The following is a 24,848-nucleotide window of genomic DNA, read 5'->3' as shown; positions in this document are numbered from 1 at the left end:
CACCCCCCTAGTCTACTTGAGACTTGAACTGGCCCAGCCTGTTTAAACGGAAAGGACCCAGATCCTGTCTGTTCAATGTATAATAATAAAATCAGATCAGACCAGGGAGAGAGAGGGGGAGAGAGAGTGTGTGTATGTGTGCGAGAGAGAGAACGAGGTGGAGAAACACTGTGCTAGTGAAAGAAAAGGCAAGAGGATCATCTATGTATATAAAGATGGCAACGTTAGCTAACGGACAGCCAGACAATAGCAGCCTCAATAGCAATCACAGCAACCCTAACACCAACGGGCACATGAACGGATTAAACCACAGTCCTGGGAGCACTTCCACAATCCCCATGAAGGATCACGATGCCATCAAGCTCTTTATTGGGCAAATCCCCCGCAATCTAGACGAGAAGGACCTGAAACCTCTCTTTGAGGAGTTCGGCAAGATCTACGAGCTGACAGTGCTGAAGGACAGGTTCACTGGCATGCATAAAGGTCAGCTCCAATTTCTTTAACTTTGCAATTGCACCTCTGTGGAGGGATGTGTGTTAGAACAGGGAGCCTATGCTAGAGGGGGCAGTAAGGTAGGAGATAAGGCTGAAGGAGCTGTCCAAACATCTGGTGCTGAACCGGGTCTTAAATCTTCATAAGTTTGTGGCTGCACATCTGGGAATGAGAGAAAAGAGTGAGATGAGATTGCAATGAATACCAGGTAGAATAGAATATGTTCCATAGACTGGTAATGAAATTGAGAGAGTCAAGTTTTTGACTTAATATCTAGGAAGGAGAGAATTAAGCTGAGATGTATTGGTAGGCAAGAAACAAGGAGGATGCTCAATTGGGGGTGTTCAAGTTTGTAACAGCAAGGCTTGGTATGAAAGAGAGAAGGAAATAGTCTTATGTGGGCTTAAAAGGAGATGGGTTAGAGGAAGAGAGCACTGTCCACAAGGATGGTGCTGAACCGTCTTACATTTTCTCAAGTTTTTGGTAGCACATATGGAAAGGAGAAAAAAAGGCTTATATTAGGAAATGCAGGAAGGATAACATCTGTTATATTAGACTGTCTCTTAATTGGAGAGCTCAAGTTTGTGACAGCAGTGCTAGAAATGAAGGAGAAAAATGAAACTGACATGTGTGAACAAAATAGCGTATACACTGGTATTGGAGTGCATTGCCCAGGTTGGTTGGGCTGGTGCTAATATCAGTGCCTTTTTAATTAAATAAAAAAAAAACAAAAAAAAAAAACTTTTTTGTATTTTACTTAAAATGAAATGTTGGGCAGTAGAAAAAACAGGATGACTGAGTAGCTGTTCACTAAGTGGGCACTTAAAATCACACTAGACTTGTATTGTCTAGCTTGATCGTAAATGTGTACATACATGCATAAAGAGAGACAAAAAAGAAAGAATAGTGCTTTTGGGCCGGGTCACTTAAAACGTAGTAAGTTTGTTTTTTTCATATTAGATATCTGTGGTATATGTGAGTGGATAAAATGGGAAGAGGAACTGTTCACTGTGCTGGTGCTGAAATGCTGCTAGTTTGTGTGTATTTAACTTTCTGAAAGCACATCTGGCAGCCAAAAGATAAATCAAATGCCTATGTAATAATCACCCACTAAAAGACACTAAAATAACAACTGGGTGTAGACTGCATCCGAAAAAAATATATAGAAAAAAAGGGGCGATGTGGGTTCTAATGAATACAAGCTTTCTAGGAGGTAGAGAGAAAGAACTGTAAAGAAGTAGTATGCTGTTCATGTGCTGAAAATCAATAGTGGGTTTTATTAAAGCTACAACACGATCAGCATATACCACTGTATAGGTCTTGCCATGCAGTTAAACCAATAATGTGAAGCTGGCATTAAGGTAGAATATATGGAAATAAATAAATAAATTGAGCGAAGGAAAAGTGTAGACCATAAATGGAGAAGAGAACAGCAGTAAAAGCTGCCTACCTCTGTCTTGTTCCTGTATGAGCTGCTGCAACTGACTAAATTATAGTTTTTTAAAAAATGTTTTATTTATTATTACTAATAAATAATACAATTTTTCTTATTCTTACTTTTAGTATATTAAAAAGACACAAACAGCTCAACTATTGCAGTATGTTAAGAGTCAACAGTGTGAAGGATTAATTGTATGTATGGATAGATAGTTTGGGTTTTGTTTAGAAAATTTAGATTTTGCTTCTTGAAGTTGAAATCAGAAAAAAAAAAAATAGTACACTGTTACACACCCTTGTATCTGGGCTTTAGCAGACTGAGTTTTACAGTCTCCTAGCTGCAATGGCAAGAGCTTCCATAAAAAAGTAGCACAACAAGCGAGTCATATACATCAGGGCATGATACAGTGCCTTAGATTCCATATATTATTAATTAAATGTATAGTTGTTTGCATAGTCATTGGGCCGTACTATGGGATACATCAAATACAAATAATGTAAAAATGAAATAGTATATAACAATACTCATTGTGCCTTCACTCCAAAAACATGATTTATGCTCTAAATACTACTTTACTTCTGTAGCTGGAAAACTGTTCAAGCAATTCCACATACTTAAATGAGAGAAAAAGAATGTATTTCACAAACTATGTCATCTGTACTTGTACTGTAAACCCAAATGACTTAAGATAAAAAATATATATCAGAAATCTCTTAAAAGCTAATCATGGTACAGTATTGTGCAGTATGGTGCAAAAGGAGAACTCTTTTTAAGCAAAGCGAAGAGGAAAGACAATGCTATGATTGGAATTTAGCCTCTATCTATATACAGGTTTCTCTTAGATTGAGAACAGTTCAAACTAATATTACTCATACTGGGGCGGATCTGATTTATTAGCTAATCCTGATAAAAATGTGCCTTTGGCAAGTAGAAAAAAATGACTTGCTTGCCCCTAGTGATTAATTGTTGTAAGGTCTAAGCATGACAAGGCTGTGAGGAATGAGTTTTGTGTTTGGCTTCCAGTCCTTCTTTGACCAGTAACATACAGTTAGAAGAAATATCTACTTAATGGTTTTATAAGGCATGGGTGGAAAGTTGTTATAAAAAGCTTTTCTTTTTACCTAAGTAGATGAGCGTGTGTGAATGTGAGTGCGCATATAACACAAAACACTTCCTGGCTTGTATGTGTGTGTGTGTGTGTACTAGCCCCTTACGTCTGAGGATGGGGCTAGTTACCCCGAAACATCACCTAATGTGGTATTATTAAATACTTGTGTCCATTATTCCTTCACATGTGTATTCTTTGTATGCACCCCGGGCAATTTACAGTTATTATAGTGTGTGCAGAGCCCAGGCGACATTGTGTGTGTGTGTGTGTGTGTATGTATGTATGTATGTATGTATATATATATATATATGTATGTGTATATATATATATATTTATATATATATATACATATATATATATATATATATATATATATATACACACACACACACACACAAAGGCATACACACACACACACACACACACACACACACATATATATATATATATATATATATATATATATACACACAAACAAAGGCATACACACATATATATATATATACACACACAAGAATATATATGTGTATATATATATATATATATATATATATATATATATATATACACACACAAAGGCATACACACATATATATATATATACACACACAAGAATATATATGTGTATATATATATATATATATACACAAACAAAGGCATACACACATATATATATATATACACACACAAGAATATATATGTGTATATATATATATATATATATATATACACACACAAAGGCATACACACACACACACACACACACACACAAACACACATATATATATATATACACACACAAAGGCATACACACACACACACACAAACACACATATATATATATATATACACACACAAAGGCATACACACACACACACACACACATATATATATATATATATATATATATATATATATATATATATATATATATATATATATATATACACACACACAAAGGCATACACACATATATATATATAAATAAAATAATATATATGATAGAATATAGACTATATATACTCGGATAAACTCTCCCTCCTCCCCCCTCCCATCCGCTCTGGTCTCTGAACATTTTTTTCAGCCGCGGCCCAGCCCCCTCCTGCCCCCTCAAGCGTTGGGCCGCCCACCCCCCTCCCTCCCACGCCACCAACTAAAGGCACCACCGCTGCCCGATGCAGAGAGGGACACATAGTGACCCTCTCTGCATCGGTACCTTTGCCAGTCTATTTCTGCACTGCCCACGCGTGGGACATGCAGAAATAGCGCGAGCTCGCTACTTTTAGCGAGATCGCGGCAGAGAGGCCCAGTGAAGGGGTTAATTAGCTGATAATATCTATGGGCACCATGAAATGAGCACGTGTTTCAGACCTGTCAATCTTCACTGAGTGTATTAAAGAGTTTAGTGAGTTTATTTATTGTCTATGGCTACAGAGGGATTAACCCACACTATAGAAATCCCTAATGTATTCACTGAGTTTTACCTTCTTTTTCCTGCTATTTGTGCATAGGGCACACACTACAGAATTTAATTTTCTCTTAGCAAAGGACGACCACGGTTTGAAGGGGCCAAACAAAGTAGATTCTATTGTAAGACACTAATAGAAATATTTTTTTTATATCTTGAGATACTAGAAAATAATAATAAATAATATAAACAAATAATAATAATATAAGATACTGATGCCATTTGTTTTAAATGTTTACACTTATTAAAGGGATAGCAAAGTCAAAATTACACTTGCATGAGTCAGATAGAGCAGGTCATGTGCTTTGTACTCATTGTATCCTTTGTTGAAAAAAGATTATGCACATATCCTACACTAGTGGGAGCTAGTTGCTGATTGGTGTCTGCACACATTTGTCTCTTGTGATTGGCTGACAAGAGATGTATTCATATAGCTGCCAGTAGTGCAATGCTGTTCCTTCACAAAGAATAACAAGAGAATAAAGCAAATTTGATAATGGAAGTAAATTGGAAAGTTGTTTAAAATTGTATGTTCTGTGCAAATCATGGAAGACACTTTTGAGGTTTACTGTCCCTTTAAGATGTTATTTTTCAAACATAAGTCTGTAATGACACATGCCTAATGCATGGATATTGTTAGAACATTATTCAGTTTACCAATAAGTCTTTGGTTAAGCCTTCTGTGGTTAGTTTGCAATTCCTCCGTGATAAATAGACAATGACCCACCACAGATACCTCTAGCTAATCACAGCTGAACTCCTGGGCAATTCATTCATAGCTTCTTACTTCCCAAATAGCCTGCTGTGCTTGAAAACGGACTATTGAGAGACATAAATGTTACTGCTCTCTGGGTAGCTATATCATAATGCATTATCTTTAAAGATATTCAAAAGGTAATTTAAAGTGGTATTTAGTATAATAATTTTCAATTATAGTAATCTAAATATAGGACCTTAACAATAGGCCGAGGCAGCCGTTATTGCTGATGCATGCTTCTAACTAGGGCCTGCAATGTATTAAAATCACAGTTTCCTGTGGGCATTTGCTGCAAATTTATTATACTATCAATTTAAGCACGTTGATTATGCATGTGTGACTTCTAGCTAAATGACTTATTTACTAAGAACTAGACAGGTTATTCTACTATTTTACTACCCAAAATCCAATTGTTTGCAAGTCTTTTAAAGGCAGCGGATTAAATAAGGAGTCTGTCATCAAATGAATTTATTGATAAACTTAATTCATCATTGATACATAACATTTACACTCATAAACATTAACTGGTTGTAGGTCTGTAAGATTTGGCAAAGCAAAAATAACTATGTTCAAAACAATGATTTCTATAGCCTTTAGGTGCCATAGAGTTAATTAACACAATTGTTATATATATTATATACACATTATATACTAATACATTTCAACTATCTGTTGCTTCCAATTGGTTAATGTAATAGTAAATCAATCAATGTGTATTTCTTTTTAAAATTGTTCTACATCTATCCAAATTAAAATCCAATGAAACTAGATAAACTAGCTGCGATACAAACAAATAGAGAAAATTTGGCCAAATGCTCTTGGCAACGGGAATAATAATGCATTTGCTAAGTTGTACACTTTATTTTTATATAGCTTGTTGTGTACTATACCATAATTGCAATTGAACAGCTTGCATTGCTAAAATGACTGTCATAAAACTTACCTATTTAATTAGTAAATTATTTATAATTGTGTTATTGTTGGGGCATCTGCAGGCATACTATGTGGTGATTTATACCTTTTGGATAATATAACATCTTGTATTACCTAAATTATTACGCACAGTGCCACACTTTTTATTGTCACCCTTGGTGACAAAGTACACACTTAAATAGGTATTTTAATTAAACTCAAAATATATTTATAATTTTTCACTGACTTCATTGCCAAGTACAGTATTATTCAATGATTTTTGCAGTATTACTAGTGGTACATTTCCTGTTGCTTGAATACCATGAGCACATATCAAATCTGCTTAACCAATCTGTTGTTTTTATTGCAATGAACAAATAAATGCCGAAGAGCAAATGCTGTTCGGTAACTTTGTGAGAAAGGTGCATCCAAAAATATTGATCAAGGTAAGAAAAAGAATTGATAATAGGCTTGACTCGTACAAGGTCTTAATTGACAGTGACAGGAATAAATTGGCTTGAGCAGCGAAATACACTGACCACAATGTTATTTAATTGGACTACAAAACCTTTAATTAATTGTCACCTTTGTAAATACTAGTTCAATATCACATGCTCACAAATATGACATCCAAAAGGTCATTAAAAACAATGCTTTTCATATATACACCCTTAATCTCCAAAACTCCATGGTGCATAAGGTTTTTGATATAAATGGATTGAACATTTCTCTGAATTTTGCACAATATTTCACTGAATTTTGCACTTATGTTCTGCCTTTAATCAAATTATCCCTGATTTGTTGCCTGGTACGGCATATTTTCCTAATAACTCATGTATACACTTCAGTTCACATATAGTGTTAAATTTCTGTACTATACTTTCTAATCTTAATGGCAAGATATTTCTTAGACTTTTCAACCTTTTGAAGATCTCTTTTTTTATATTTATTTAAGCCTTTTTTATTTAACTTTTTTTCTTACATGGTGATAATTACTCATCCAGTTTGGCAATTTGATATATATGGCTATATCTTTTATGGTGTGGTTTACTTATAATCTGTTTTTTTAGGTAAAAGCTTCAGAAGTAAATGGGGACATTTTGTTAATGAAAACCTATCATACAAGTTTAGAAAATGTGTTGCAGGTGTAGAAAAGTATTAATATCTTCATCTTGACCCTTGATGGAAATTAATTTAACTAATTCCTTTCACAAACACACTCTGAGGTCCTCTTGGTGCAAATGTTTCAGATAAGTATTTTATTCAAATACAATTGTGCTATACTAAATAACTAGAAAAAAAAAACTAAAGAAAAGTAGAGAATTAATAGTAGTTTTTATCTTCCATAACCGATTATTCAAGGTAGTTGCATGATTTGTACGTTGTAACAGATTTGGGGACCAAAAATAATTATTACATTAGGTTGAAGAATTTAAAAGTCATTAAGTTAAATTGATGATAATTAATAAATAAGGCCTATAAATAATGACGTGCTTGCTTTTCATTGGTCATACATTTTAAATAAGTCTAATTTTTAAAGACTTCATGATGGAAGATTGAACTTTAAAAACAATGTTGCAGATTTAAGTTTCTTACCAGTCAATTCAAGAATATGAAATATATTTTAAATACAAGCATACTTGTGGCATTTAAAGCTATACACTGATTGATTCTGACAAAATTTAGACTACAAAATATGAACTTTTTCAAGGTCATCAGGAGTATATCTATTCTAGACATTGGTAAAAGGTCTTTGTAACGTTTATTTTTTATGTATATATTGAAGTTACTGTCTTTTTGGATTCTTGTTAAGATTAATTCTTCATATGTCTATAATACATCAAAAAATCTAAACATATTTGCAAATATATCAGAAAAATGTATAGTGCAGTAACTGTTGCAGACATGTACCCGTTCAATGCTGCATTACCGTTCACCTACCATAGGCTGCATCTCACAAGGTATATCACAATTTATTTCTATGTATTCCCTTCTTCCTGCCATTCAGAATGATCTTTGTGTTCCAAAGATTTAGGTATGGAAGATTTTTGAAGTGGAGGTTAGGAAAAAGGAATGCTGAAATATTGATTTTTGCTTAAGCCGGTATAAATACATGGACATTGAGGATATCTAATGTCACTTATCACATTGTTGATGATAGAATAATAGTTTATGAACACACTTGCTCAACATTTTTTAAGATTTAAAAAAAGAGACATGAAACATTTTGGCTGCCAATACCGATTAGATTTTGGAAAATGAAGACAAAGTCGAAAAATGTTTTCAGCTTTTTTTCTTTTTTAAAAAAATGTTATTTATTTTAAGGGCTTTTTATGTTGTATGTTTGTGGAGTTTGTTCAATTTCATTCATATTGTGAAATAGTATTAGTCAATTATTTAAGTAATCAGTTACTCAATCTGAAACAATATTTTATTAAGGATAAATTAATATCTTACAGGACCAGTTTTCTTCAAAGTAGACAAAATATAACCAAGTGCAGTAATAAGCTTTTCAATACCTCTTTAAAAAACCTGACAAAAATATATAGAGTTCTAACTCTGTAATCAAAGGTCATAGTATAGATATTCATTATTAATCTCATCAATATTGTGGTTGACCAGTACGAGCAGAAACTACATTACAACTGGCTGAACTCTCAATCTGTAATAGTAAAACCATAAATTGTAAGTAATGATTTAATTGCATTATCAATAATTAATGTTGGGAGTGCGAGCACTTTTATGGCAATGATTTGGTTAAATATATTTCCTTTTTTTTCTCTTTAAAGAGATTTATTTTTTTCATTTGTTTCGCGCTCATGCATTTATAGAAATCAGGACAGTGCAAAAATATATTTTAACGTTTGACATTTACTAATCAATAGCAGAGTTGAAATGTACACTCTTTTTTTCAGACAAGCAAAGTCTTGATGGTTTTGCTATCAGGGATTATGATGTATTTTTTTATACCAGTGAAAGAAAAATTTCTCAGTCACTTAGCTGGAATATTTTTGCTGTATCATACTGCACGTTATTGCACTCAGTTATGTCTTCTTGGATATTGTTTTACCATAAAACAGACATTTATTTTGCAGCATGGTATGTTAGCCATGGTTTGGTTTATGTCTTACAATATCTTGTTGCTTTTATTTTCAGTTAAACCTGCTCTATGTGCAATATTAAAATGTATTTGCTAACAAGGTTATATATAGGAACATTCAGCAGAATAGTGATGCTAAAGAAAATCTGGCAATTTTCTGTGACTCGTTTTTAAAAGGTTTATTTTTTTATTATATAATATAAATACATTTTAAAATACTGAAGATTTCCTAACCTTAAAAGAAAACACAAATGTGAATCAAAAATATTTATTTATATATATATATAAAGAGTAGAATTAAATATATCCTTTTGTGATTGGGTGAATTTTTTTTACATATTATTTTTAATCCTTGAAGTTGGATATGAATACAAATATATTTAAATGCATTTTTCTTCTTGGGCGAAAAAAGGGAAAAAAATCTTAATAAATAATAATTAAAAATAAATTTTATATATATATATATATATATATATACACACACAAAGTATCTATGCAATCTCAGTCTCTCAACTTTCAATTAGCCTTATTTTAAGTCTTATTTTACATTTATCCTTTACTAGGGGTTACAGATTAATATTTTGCTTGCATTTTTCTGGTTTTGATGCATTTTTTTTTTAGTTATTTCTTTTTTTCCTGCTATTAAAATAATTATATCACCATTATCGTACTTTCATCTACTGACCCTTAATGGATACATTTTTAGGTATAAAACACAGCGCTATGGAATTTGCTGCTTTAAACTATAAAAATAAAAATAATAATGTTAATTACACAACAGATGTTAATCAGATCAGATACTTTGAGACCAAAAAATTGCAAGTTTTCAGATATATTTCTTATTGAAAGTGATATATTGTGACATTATGATTGGCCATAACAGGGTATATTATGATAAGACATACTGTATATGTTATGTATATATTATAATATCATAGCCTCATGTTGGCTGCTTAGAATAATGCATTCTATTATATCTAAATATATCTGGATTGGGTTCTTCTTTTATTTTACATATTGTTACTTATATAAGACTTTTAGTTTTATTAATTATTTATATATATATATATATATATATATATATATATATATATATATATATATATATATATATAAACACTTCTGGCATTTGTAGATATTTTCAATCAGTGATCGAAAAATTACATTAATATCTTTCACATATCTTTCTGAGCCTACATTTTCCAGAGAGAACCACAAAGCATTTAATTCCAGTGTGTTGCTGTCTTCTTTTCCAGTCAAGGGTTAAAATAAAATATGGTGAAAAGATCTGAGATTCACACTGGATTGCAGGAAGGAAAGAGGTTAACCAGCTGAGCTGTGTGCGGTTCTTTGTCATTGTCTTCAGATGAAAATCTAATGTAAAAATGCTAGGATTTGTACTTGCCTGTGTTTCTATGTAGCCCATTTGTGTAGTGAAATGGTTTCAGTGCAGCTTAACTCCTTTATAACAGATGCACATTGCTTTATTTCTATAATCCATGTACATAGGCTGCTTATAAACAGATTTTTTTTCCATGGCTAACTTTTCTACAGAATATCTTGCGTTGGCTAACCCTGGTAAACCTTTTCATGTTTATGTATGGATTGTCTTCCTATAATCCTCTTCCTTTCTTTCTCCTCTCTTCGGATGCATCAAGTAGTATAAGCCTTGCTTTATTTTTGTATAACATCAGGCCAATAAAAGCAAAGACTAAACTCAACTATATATGTATCACTGCAAAAGACAACAATTAAAGGGATAGGAATGCAAAAAATAAAGGGACAGTCTAGTCAAAATTAAACTTTCATGATTTAGATAGGGAATGTAATTTTTGAATTTACTTTTATCATCAAATTTGCTGTTTTCTCTTGGTATTCTTAGTTGAAAGCTAAACCTAGGAGGCTCATATGCTTATTTCTAAGCCCTTGATGGACGTCTGTTATCTGAATGCATTTTACAGTTTTTCACAGCTAGAGGGCATTAGTTAATGTGTGCCATATTGATAACATTGTGCTCACGCCTGTGGAGTAACATGATAAGGCACTAATTGGCTAAAATGCAATTCAGTCAAAAACTGAAATAAAGGGGCAGTTTGCAGAGGCTTAGATACAATGTAATTACTGAGGTAAAACATATATTAAAGGGTTATGATACCCAAATGTTGAAACACTTGGAAGTGCTGCAGCATTGCTGTAAAAAGCTGACTAGAAAATATCACCTGAGCATCTCTATGTAAAAAAAATAGATATTTTACCTCAAAATATCCTAAGGATTCACACCCCATTGTAAAGGGCTTTAAGCAGCAAATCAGTATTCCTGTCCCGGGTCAGGCAAGGGGGTGAGCCTCGTGCACACTCATCTTATTTCCCTATTCAGTTTAAGGAAGTTTACTATGAAATCTCATGAGAGTTAAGTCAAATCTCCTGAGATCACAGTAAAAAGAGTTCATGACCTCAGCACTGCTGATGCTGATTGGCTGCTGTTTATTATTTTTTTTAACCTGCAGCTGGCAGTAACTGAAAAATAACTTTTTACACAGCACTTACTCTGATGAGCTGAGGAAATTGTGAGATAAATTATCTTCCTTTTTTACATAGAGATGCTCAGCTGATATTTTCCTGTCAGCTTTTTACAGTTATACTCCATCAGTTTCAAGTGATTTAGCTTGTTAAATATGCAACTAGTGAATGGTAAATAAAGGGATTATCTATATTTTTAAACAATAAACATTCTGGAGTAGACTGTCCCTTTTAACTTTCATGAGTCAGATAAAGCATGTCATTTAAAGACACTTTTAAATTCACTTCTATTATCAGATATACATTGTTCTGTTTGCATCCTTTGTTGAAAAGCATATACACATATCCTCAGCAGCAGTAATGCACAACTGAGAGCTAGCTGGTAATTCTTGTGTACAGACATTTGTTGCTTGTCATTGGCTCACCAAATGTGCTCAGCTAGTAGAGCATTGCTGTTCTGAAGATGACTTTATCTATGTGTTTAATCATTTTGCAGTAATATGCAAGCAATAGTGCAATAATAAAATATGCTGTAATATTCAAGTGCAGGTGATGAGCAAATCAGCATTAGCCACCAAATATAAGCACTGTCCTCTTCATAGCAGGCTCAGAAGAGAAAAGTAGTTTTGTTTTTAACTCTTTAAAGGGCTTAAATGAAAAGTTACATGCAGATACCATTCTCTATCTTATCAGAGCATTTTATTATTGCATATCCTTTTAGAGATTTAGGAGTAAAGGTCCCTTTATTGCTGTAAATTATTTATATGGGGCATTTCTTTTGTACTCTCTGGCAGTGGAGCCCCACAATTACAGCAAAAGGTCAGAATTATGCAGTGAAAGCAGATTGGCCTAGATAAGAAGTGTAGCAGAACACTTTGAGGTAACAGAATAAATGAGGGATCAGTTGCTGGAAGCTGACTGAATGGAGCAGTTAAATCTTGTATTTTAAATCATATATGCAAATAAGCTAACATTGAAAATGGAAACCAAGTGCATACCTGACGCTATCTGGGACTGTGGGTGTTCAGTAAGCAGAGTCACTGATGTTAATTGGTCAGGGCTAAGCTTGTCTTGGACTGATTTGTGATGGTTTTGGATGTGGCTGCTCCATGTTTAACTTTGGAAACCAGGACATTTGTAGACCAGAGAGAAACATGGAAGGGGGCTCCCAAACTGCACCAATCCTTAGCAGATGCTGGATGGATGGAAGCTCTGCAACTGAACTAGAATTTAGACCTCGCTTTTCATTTGCCATAGTTTTTATTTTAAAAGGAATTTTCATCATTACATACTAAGTATAGTAAAATAGGTTATTTTTAAGGAAACAATTGTGCTATACCTGAAAGTCAAGAGGTGTTTCATCCATGTTTATGGGTTGATATTTTAGCTAGTAAAAATTTTAAAATGATATGAAATAAGTTTGAACGTTTTTTTTCTTATAAATCCATTGTTTATGGTGTGCAATGCCAGCAAACAATTGATTACTGCTACCTTGTACAGGTGTACCATAGGTTCACCAACCCTGGTGTTTTGAAAACTATCGCTATCACCTAGGATTTCTACAGCTAGTTCTGAAATGTGTTAAATATGTTTAATTTTATTTAAACTATATAATATAATAGGTACATGACCTTGCCAATATTGCTGTTTATTAAGGATTAATTTGTTCTCCAGTATTTTTTGCCAAATATTTATTACCATATTCCAAATTTCTAATAGACTTATAGAAGGCCTTCTCCCTTCTCTAGCATTTAGGACATAAAGCTGAATTATGTAGGTGGATATCAGATTGTCTAGGTTGGCAAGAATGCCCCCAAGGTATTTTTGTTTTATTAAATATACTTTGAAAGTTACATTGATTTAGAAGTTTTGACCCCTTACAAAAAGTATCTGTCAAGACTTCCAATAGAAAGACTCACTATATTTGTGTTTTGAAGACTCTAAATGCAATTTTTTTTTTTATTGGTTATGGTGTCAAATACTAATCAGAACTGTGGTTCCTTTTATGGGATAAACCAAGGACCTCCAACAATGAGTTGTCATAAACCTCTGTTTACAGAACACATTTAAATTACTCTTTGAATGTACCTTGTATGTGTATTATAATAGGTTCCATCTCAATATTACTAATTGACTCAGAGAAAGACTTGGTTCTTTGATCTCATATGATCAATGCAGTCTTATATAACCATATACATTCTGATTAGTTTGACATTGTAATCAGTTTGTCAAAAATATTGAATATTGCTTTGCAACGTAATACGATATTTCTTTTGCTTGACTTATGGTAACATTTTATATATTCAGTGATGTGTGACGTATAGTTGTAATTTTCAAAATTGATTTAAATGTTCCATTTAGCTTGAAATACCCAGGGTGATGTGTAAAGGTGATTTCTTTGCTTATGGAAATAAATAATTCTTCCACCAGCCACAATAATTTCTCTGTAGTATCATGATGTTGTCGTGCTTTAAAAATGACATATATGTGTAGGAATAATGACTCCTCTTCTTGCAAACAAGCAAAACACAGAACGGAAAAAAAATCCATCTTTTATATTGCTATGACTCAATCAACTCATGGGATTAAAAAAAGTGTAAGACCTTTATATTTAGAAAACACTGTTTTTTGTTTTGTTTTATTTCTATGTTGGACAAATGATCTTTATTCTATGGAATGTATGTACCCAAGTAAATGTTGTATTTTTCAACCCTATAGAACGCTTTTATGACTTGAAATAATATTCTCTTATTGGCTTCAAACTCCATGTGTATAAATGTTTTTAGCATGATATAATGACCAAAAAACAGATGCAGTAGTTATTATCCTATACAACCTGTACATCAAGTACAAATAGTCAGTGAAGACCTATTAACGGTAACCCTCAAGTTTGCTATTAACGGTAACCCTCAAGTTTGCTATTAACGGTAACCCTCAAGTTTGCAACCCACACCTGCTGTTTTAACAACAATGATAATAGTAAAAACCTAACATTAAATGCAGCTTCATCTTTATATTTAACTGTTCATTTATTTAATACAATAACCATTGTATAGTAATTTTCTGGTTATTACTTACCCACTCAGTGCCTTGGAAGTGTTGCGGTACACAACTATGTTATGGCTGGGTATATCATAGAGAGTTTATTTGGAAGATATTAAAAATCAGTTTATTATGTGACAAATGGCTTCATGCTCTTTGTGGTTACTAATATCACTAAATTTAGAACATGCAGCACACTCATACGTAGCCAACTTAAAAGAATATAGGTGGATGTGTCAGTTGGTAGCTGTAGCAGATTTCACTGTAGCCACTGAATGGTTGATCCATTCTGATACTTTTGTGAGACCTACATGAGAGAATGGTGATGGTGTGAAATGTAGGTATTTAAACCTTTAGTAGTTAAACACTTGGAACTGTTAATAAGCTGTTCTAATAAAGCATTTCTTTACAGATGTGTCTATTTAAATAAAGTTTAATTAAATTCATTGTTTTAATTTATATTTATTTAGATACTTTTAGTATTTATTTTACTCAAGGTCATTTTGAGTTTTAATTCTTAAACATGCTCTCACTTTGGTCTTGTACTATTTAACATTTCACATTATTATAGAACATGTGCGGCACTTGTTAACCCTTAGGTAGCAGTGTATCATTAAACACATGGCTTTGACTGTGGCCACAGAACCTAAAATCGGCAACATGAGAATTCCCCTATTTTGTTAAGATGCTTTATCAAAACCCATTAGGTTTTTTTAAATGCATCATGCATCTATTTAACTGATCTATATATTTAGGTTACAAAATTTAGTGACAATTATATAGTAAGTTCTGAAAAGAGAACAAATAAAAAAGTTATAAATATAAATATATATATATATATATATATATCCACACATCATGCACATGCATATACACACGCACACACATATACACAAATATATATATATATATATATATATATATATATACACCTAGATACAAAAACAAGCATTCACACAAACTTTTATATTTACAAACACACCCACACACAAATATATATATATGTGTGTGTGTGTGTGTGTGTGTAAAATATACACATACATACACACCTATATATATATATATATATATATATATATATATATATATATATATATATATATATATATATATATATATATATAATGCATTTCTAGAACAGTTGTATGAGATTGCTGGGGAGAAATTCATTGGAATGTGTATTTTTTTAATAAGTGCTCCTTTAGTAAACACCTAGCTAACACACAATTTACAACAACACTGTTAATGGATTTCTACTGAATCAAAAGGATGAGTTAAGGTAGACACTCTTGCACTCATAAGTATATAATACAAAGGGAAACTAAAAGGCAGTGTAAATTAAAATAAACCTTACAAGAAAGTCCTAGTTTTCTTATAACCAAAACAATCTAACATTTTTTCATTGTCATTTGTCATGAAGGTAAATGCAAATCAGGAACAAAATGTGAGATTGTGAAGAACAATCTTCAGTGTAAGCATTTCATATCTCACATCTTGGTTGGAGTTTCCATAACAACTGTCAACTTTGAAGCATAAATGAGAGCAAGTTATTGAAATTCTTAATGATGGCCTTCAAAATGTATGGGGGATGTCTTTTTTTCTTTAACATTTGAACAGTAAAATGAAAGTTTTGCTTAACATTCATCCTACAATTTACATGTTTCCATGGAACAAATGTTAACATTTGAATACGGAATATTGACATTCAAATATTGCATGTAAAATGTAACATTTCGCTGTTACATTTGAATATTGATTCACACTCACTGAAGTTTAATATTCTAATGTTAATTTTTGAAGCTTATATAAAAGAATTGAAACATACATTAAAGGGACCCCTATTAACATTTTTTCTTTGTTCTCTTGGTATCTTTATTAAAAAACAAGAAAGTAAGCTTAGGAGCTGGCCCATTTTTGGTTCAGTACCTGGGTAGCGCTTGCTGGCTAAATGTAGCCACCAATCACCAAGCGCTACCCAGGGTGCCGAACCAAATATGGGCCAGCTCCTTAGCTTAGATTCCTGCTTTTTCAAATAAACATAGCAAGAGAACGAAGAAAAATGTATAATAGGTGTAACTTTTGATGTTCATCAGGGAACAAAAAACACAAAGGTAATTAGAGATCCATTGGTACTTTACTGACATAAAAAGGGACAGTATTATTATTTCAGGTAATTTGATGGTTAGTAAACAATGCAGAGATGTAACAGGCAGTGCCATTAGGATGCTTGGATGTATAAGAAGATGTATTAGCAGCAAAAAAATAGAAATTTCTATGACACTGTAGGCCTTACATAGAAAATTGTGTACCAGTTTTGATGTGGATGCAGCTTTCGAACCCTTGGGATGCAGGCAGGCATGTTTATGTGATGCAGACAGGCTTGTTTATGTGATGCAGGCAGGCTTGTTTGTTCATGTGATGCAGGCAGGCTTGTTTATGTGATGCAGGCAGGCTTGTTTATGTGATGCAGGCAGGCTTTTTTATGTGATGCAGACAGGCTTGTTTATGTGATGCAGGCAGGCTTGTTTATGTGATGCAGACAGGCTTGTTTATGTGATGCAGGCAGGCGTTTTTATGTGATGCAGACAGGCTTGTTTCTGTGATGCAGGCAGGCTTGTTTATGTGATGCAGACAGGCTTGTTTATGTGATGCAGACAGGCTTGTTTATGTGATGCAGGCAGGCTTTTTTATGTGATGCAGACAGGCTTGTTTATGTGATGCAGACAGGCTTTCTTATGTGATGCAGGCAGGCTTGTTTATGTGATGCAGACAGGCTTGTTTTGTGATGCAGGCAGGCTTGTTTATGTGATGCAGACAGGCTTGTTTATGTGATGCAGGCAGGCTTTTTTATCTGATGCAGGCTTGTTTATGTGATGCAGGCAGGCATGTTTATGTAATGCAGGCAGGCTTGTTTATGTGATGCAGGCAGGCTTGTTTGTGTGATGCAGGCAGGCTTGTTTTGTGATGTAGGCAGGCTTGTTTGTTTATGTGATGCAGGCAGGCATATTTATGTGATGCAGGCAGGCTTGTTTATGTGATGCAGGCAGGCTTGTTTTGTGATGCAGGCAGGCTTGTTTATGTGATGCAGACTGGCTTGTTTATGTGATGCAGGCAGGCTTGTTTGTTTATGTGATGCAGGTAGGCTTATTTATTTGATGCAGACAGGCTTGTTTTGTGATGCAGGCTGGCTTGTTTGTGTGATGCAGGCAGGCTTGTTTTGTGATGTAGGCAGGCTTGTTTGTTTATGTGATGCAGGCAGGCATGTTTATGTGATGCAGGCAGGCTTGTTTATGTGATGCAGGCAGGCTTGTTTTGTGATGCAGGCAGGCTTGTATATGTGATGCAGACAGGCTTGTTTATGTGATGCAGGCAGGCTTGTTTTGTGATGCAGGCAGGCTTGTTTATGTGATGCAGGCAGGCTTGTTTATATGATGCAGGCAGGCTTGTTTGTTTATGTTTTGCAGGCAGGCTTGTTTATGGGATGCAGGCAGGCTTGTTTATGTGATGCAGGCAGGCTTGTTTGTTTATGTGATGAAGGCAGGCTTGTTTATGTGATGCAGAAAGGCTTGTTTGTTTATGTGATTCAGGCAGGCTTGTTTATGTGATGCAGGCAGGCTTGTTTATGTGATGCAGGCAGGCTTGTTTATGTGATGCAGGCAGGCTTTTTTATGTAATGCAGACAGGTTTGTTTATGTGATGCAGGCAGGCTTGTTAATGTGATGCAGACAGGCATGTTTATGTGATGCAGGCAGGCTTGTTTTGTGATGCAGGCAGGCTTGTTTATGTGATGCAGGCAGGCTTGTTTATATGATGCAGGCAGGCTTGTTTGTTTATGTTTTGCAGGCAGGCTTTTTTATGGGATGCAGGCAGGCTTGTTTTGTTGCAGGCAGGCTTGTTTTGTGATGCAGGCAGGCTTGTTTATGTGATGCAGGCAGGCTTGTTTATGTGATGCAGACAGGCTTGTTTATGTGATGCAGGCAGGCTTGTTTTGTGATGCAGGCAGGCTTGTTTATGTGATGCAGACAGGCTTGTTTATGTGATGCAGGCAGGCTTGTTTTGTGATGCAGGCAGGCTTGTTTATGTGATGCAGGCAGGCTTGTTTATATGATGCAGGCAGGCTTGTTTATTTATGTTTTGCAGGCAGGCTTGTTTATGGGATGCAGGCAGGCTTGTTTATGTGATGCAGGCAGGCTTTTTTGTTTATGTGATGAAGGCAGGCTTGTTTATGTGATGCAGACAGGCTTGTTTGTTTATGTAATTCAGGCAGGCTTGTTTATGTGATGCAGGCAGGCTTGTTTATGTGATGCAGACAGGCTTGTTTATGTGATGCAGGCAGGGTTTTTTATGTAATGCAGACAGGTTTGTTTATGTGATGCAGGCAGGCTTGTTAATGTGATGCAGACAAGCATGTTTATGTGATGCAGGCAGGCTTTTTTATGTGATGCAGACAGGCTTGTTTATGTGATGCAGGCAGGCTTGTTTATGTGATGCAGGCAGGCTTGTTTATGTGATGCAGGCAGGCTTGTTTATGTGATGCAGGCAGGCTTGTTTTGTGATGCAGGCAGGTTTGTTTATGTATCAAAACAAGTGAGTACCCTGTGTTTACCTCTTGCTTTGAGTTATCAATATTCTCTATTGATCTGCATTATTGGCGCCTCTATCTATTGTGTTTTTCTAACAGGTTTGTTTATGTGATGCAGGCAGGCTTGTTTATGTGATGCATGCAGGCTTGTTTATGTGATGCATGCTTGTTTATGTGATGCAGACAGGCATGTTTATGTGATGCAGGCAGGCTTGTTTATGTGATGCAGGCAGGCTTGTTTATGTGATGCAGACAGGCTTGTTTATGTGATGCAGGCAGGCTTGTTTATGTGATGCAGGCAGGCTTGTTTATGTGATGCAGGCAGGCTTGTTTATGTGATGCAGACAGGCTTGTTTATGTGATGCATGCAGGCTTGTTTATGTGATGCATGCTTGTTTATGTGATGCAGGCAGGCATGTTTATGTGATGCAGGCAGGCTTGTTTATGTGATGCAGACAGGCTTGTTTATGTGATGCAGGCAGGCTTGTTTATGTGATGCAGGCAGGCTTGTTTATGTGATGCAGGCAGGCTTGTTTATGTGATGCATACAGGCTTGTTTGTTTATGTGATGCAGGCAGGCTTGTTTTGTGATGCAGGCAGGTTTGTTTTGTGATGCAGGCAGGCTTGTTTTGTGATGCAGGCAGGTTTGTTTTGTGATGCAGGCAGGTTTGTTTATGTGATGCAGGCAGGCTTGTTTGTTTATGTGATGCAGGCAGGCTTGTTTTGTGATGCAGGCAGGTTTGTTTATGTGATGCAGGCAGGCTTGTTTGTTTATGTGATGCAGGCAGGCTTGTTTTGTGATGCAGGCAGGTTTGTTTATGTGATGAAGGTTTGTTTATGCACCAAAACAGTAAATGAAGAAATCAAAGCAAACATATAATCATATGCTCCCTGAGATCCTCTAGGAGGCGCTATATAACATGCACAGCAAAGTATTTATATGCAAAAAATAATACTAAGTGAAATAAATGAATATCAGTTTAAGATAAAATAAAATAAACAATGCAAATGAACAATGTAAGATATGAGAACAATCTGTCTCAAAATACCATGAGTGGGATATTACCACCAGACCATGGATACAGGTAAAAGTCCAGGTATTCAGCTTGGAGATAGCCCCCCAAAGAAAATAAATATGGACGTGATGTAAAGGTGTTCAGTAGGCAGCTCTCTAACTTCATTCAGGAGAAGGCAATCTGTTAGAAAAACACAATAGATAGAGGCACCAATGGTGCAGATCAATGGAGAATCTTGATAGCTCAAAGCAAGAGGTAAACACAGGGTACTCACTTGTAGAGAAGGCAATCAATCATGCCCATAGAGACAGGCTGGATTTCTACAGCAGTCCAGATAGCTGATTACTATCCAGAACACAGCTCCAGGATGTAGGAGATCATCAGGCCCGGTGTACACACTAGTCAAATAAGTGTATAGGCAGGATACCAGGATCAGAGATTCGCTACGCTACCTTTAGGGCACGAATCCCTGATCCTGGTATCCTGCCTATACACCTATTTGACTAGTGTGTACACCGGGCCTGATGATCACCTACATCCTCGAGCTGTGTTTTGGACATTGATCAGCTAGCTGGACTGCTGTAGAAATCCAGCCTGTCTCTATGGGCATGATTGATTGCCTTCTCTACAAGTGAGTACCCTGTGTTTACCTCTTGCTTTGAGCTATCAAGATTCTCCATTGATCTGCACCATTGGTGCCTCTATCTCTTGTGTTTTTCTAACAGGTTTGTTTATGTGATGCAGACAGGCTTGTTTATGTGATGCAGGCGGGCTTGTTTATGTGATGCAGGCTTGTTTATGTGATGCAGGCAGGCATGTTTATGTGATGCAGGCAGGCTTGTTTATGTGATGCAGGCAGGCTTGTTTTGTGATGCAAGCAGGTTTGTTTATGTGATGCAGACAGGCTTGTTTATGTGATGCAGGCAGGCATGTTTATGTGATGCAGACAGGCTTGTTTATGTGATGCAGGCAGGCATGTTTATGTGATGCAGGCAGGCTTGTTTATGTGATGCAGGCAGGCTTGTTTTGTGATGCAAGCAGGTTTGTTTATGTGATGCAGACAGGCTTGTTTATGTGATGCAGGCAGGCTTGTTTATGTGATGCAGGCTTGTTTATGTGATGCAGGCAGGCTTGTTTATGTGATGCAGGCAGGCTTGTTTATGTGATGCAGACAGGCTTGTTTATGTGATGCAGGCAGGCTTGTTTATGTGATGCAGGCAGGCTTGTTTTGTGATGCAGGCAGGCATGTTTATGTGATGCAGGCAGGCTTGTTTTGTGATGCAGGCAGGCTTGTTTATGTGATGCAGGCAAGCTTGTTTATGTGATGCAGGCAGGCTTGTTTTGTTGCAGGCAGGCTTGTTCATGTGATGCAGGCAGGCTTGTTTATGTGATGCAGGCAGGTTTGTTTATGTGATGCAGGCAGGCTTGTTTGTTCATGTGATGCAAGCAGACTTGTTTATGTGATGCAGGCAGGCTTGTTTTGTGATGCAGGCAGGCTTGTTTATGTGATGCAGGCAGACTTGTTTATGTGATGCAGGCAGGCTCGTTTGTTTATGTTATGCAGGCAGGCTTGTTTATGGGATGCAGGCAGCTTGTTTATGTGATGCAGGCAGGCTTGTTTGTTTATGTTATGCAGGCAGGCTTGTTTATGGGATGCAAGCAGGCTTGTTTATGTGATGCTGGCAGGCTTGTTTATGTGATGCAGACAGGCTTGCTTGTTTATGTTATGCAGGGAGGTTTGTTTATGGGATGCAGGCAGGCTTGTTTATGTGATGTAGGCAGGCTTGTTTTGTTTCAGGCAGGCTTGTTTATGTGATGCAGGCAGGCTTGTTTTGTGATGTAGTCAGGCTTGTTTATGTGATGCAGGCAGGCTTGTTTGGTTATGTGATGCAGGCAGGCTTGTTTATGGGATGCAGCCAGGCTTGTTTATGCAAGTCTGTTACTGCAAGTTAAGAAGCAGCTGAGGTACTGATCTGTCTGGGGTAATTAACAACCCCTGCTGTTGCATGACTGATTGTGTGAGATCTATGGTTACTAAAACATCAGAATTTATATCTATATATCAATCCCAAAAATTAATAAACATATTTAGTGTCTTGGTTATTAAAATGTATTAGGCAGAGGTGAACAAACAAAATGCAAACAACAAAATCTATGGACATTGATATAATTAGATTATCTCTGTTTGAACTTAGATAGATCAGTCAAGATGGCAGCTACCTTCTACTGGTACAAGGGTATCCTAAATAACAGTTTTTTTGTTGGCCTTTTCACTTCAGTTCTACACTTTTGACTACATTCCTAATGTATAGATATTTTGATTAATTGATCCATTAAAATCTTTGGCAGATAAGGCCTTAAAGCTGTTTTATTTTCAAGCAATGAAACATCTTTTACTTCTTATATTCCATTAGTCCTTTATTTGTAATTGTTCACTATACTTTATTTTTATTCTCTATTTCATATTATGACTTTTGTCAATCATTCTTCCATTCTACCAATGAATTCCAATCGATGTGAATGACTGATAAGCACCTTTAGTCTCTCTCACATCTCTTCAGCTACACTCCTTTAGTAATCTGCAAGTGTGAAAATACACTGCTCCTATCACTGGATGCATTAATACATGTAATACAAGATGGTGGCACCCAGTATAAAGATACAGAGCTTTACTAACTGGTTTCTGTAATAGTTTAAATAAGGGAAAGGCTTTACAGAGAAGGACAACAGTAGAATGGTAAGAAGTAACCCTGCTACTGTAGTTGCAACCAGCAGTTTAATGTCCCTTTAAACCCAGCAAAAGAAATTAAACAAAATATATTAATAATATTAATATAATAAATATATATATATATATATATATATATATATATATATACATGGCTTAAAATTTCAGGTCATAAACTACTAGCCAGGCCAAAATGTTACTTGCCACTTCTGATCCTACCCACTACCTGCCCACTCCACACCCACTACTCCACCCCCCCTTTGCATATGTTTAGCCAACGTGAAACACCTTATTGTGAAGTCATTTAATATTTTTTTATTTTATACCATAACAAATTAAATATTACTACATACAGTAAAAGCTTAACATAAATAAGTGCATAACAGTTTGCAACATCAACTTGTTGGTTCTGGGTAAGACTGCAGCTTGATAGGAAGTTGTTAAAGAGAGAGAGTGGAGAAAGAGAGTACTGACAGTCATGGAAGGTCATAGCAGACCTGGAGATTTTCTTTTACCTATCAACTCTCCCTTCTCTCTCTTAACTATCTTTCTCCCCTCCCTCCTCTCTTCAATCTCTTTTTTTACCCTCTCCCTTATCTCTCAGGCCTTATCTTCTCTTTACACTCTTTGTTTCCCCTCTCTCATATATTTTTACTCTTTCTTTTTTTCTTCTCCACTCTCTCGTAAAGCTATCTTCTAATACACTTTTACTTTTCCTCTCCAATCTCTCTCTTTCTGCCTCTGTTAACCCTCTCAGAAATAACAGTCTAAGCACTAACTGTGTTCTTACAGCCCTAGAGGAATATTCTAGGATATATAATATTTTTCTAGCTCATTGCCCAAAATGTGTGTTTGTCAATGCTGCAATAGGAGTGTACATTTTGATTCAAAATTCACTCACTAACTTTTACTCGCCACCATTAAATTTCCACTCGCCAATGGCTAGTAAAGAGTGGAAATTTTGAGCCCTATATATATATATATATATACATACAGAGATTCTTGACATGGTAGATTAAATACTACTACTACTACTACTAATAATAATAAATATTGTGAGTAAGGGGGTAGTAAGGGGGTGTGTTTAACTGCAAGCCATGATAAAACCTTGTCATCAATAAACTCACATTTATAAGCTATATGGACATGAAATGCATCCAATTGGCCCCATTTATCAAGCCTCTCACCACCTAAAATATGGAAAAGTGAAATCATCCCAATCTGATCAGATCGGGATGATTGACAGCCCCTGCTTGTGCAATGTTAAATGTGGGCAACGCTCGCAGTGAGGCCAGGTGGACAGGTTTGCGGTAGCGAACCTTGTCCTCCCAGCTATTAGGAAATGGGGCACAATGTATTTGTTTTTTTTAATAAAGCCTGTTCTATAACAATACAAAAATGTTGCATTTATTATGTAATGTGTTCTGTCTCTCAATATAAAGTTCTCAATTTGTATAATAACATTCAATTCATTGAGATTAAAGAAGGAGGTGAGACTCAGAGTGAAAATATATGAGAGAGCTCGATCAAAGTGCCATACCCATTTACACACTGCATGTCACTATGATTCATCTTACACGGTTTAGGCATTCTTAAGCGAGTACAAGTTAAATCTGAGATAAAAGATTCAATATAAATTGCTTCTGTAACTAATATCTCTCTTAAAACATTCACCACAACTGAAA

At 35.3% G+C, this 24,848-nt stretch overlaps 1 protein-coding gene across 1 annotated transcript in view; it reads left to right on the top strand.

The window, feature by feature from the left end:
- Positions 1–203: 203 nt before the first annotated feature.
- The window catches only part of CELF4 (CUGBP Elav-like family member 4), a 1,552,143-nt gene continuing 1,527,498 nt past the window's right edge, over positions 204–24,848 (top strand). The window contains 1 exon segment of the mRNA XM_053701051.1: positions 204–483. Coding sequence (XP_053557026.1) covers positions 204–483 — 280 coding nt within the window.

This window comes from Bombina bombina, chromosome 2 (genome assembly GCF_027579735.1).
Source record: "Bombina bombina isolate aBomBom1 chromosome 2, aBomBom1.pri, whole genome shotgun sequence".
NCBI lineage: Eukaryota > Metazoa > Chordata > Amphibia > Anura > Bombinatoridae > Bombina > Bombina bombina.
The sequence above is the reverse complement of the archived record's forward strand: the minus strand, read 5'-3'. Positions and strand labels throughout refer to the sequence as shown.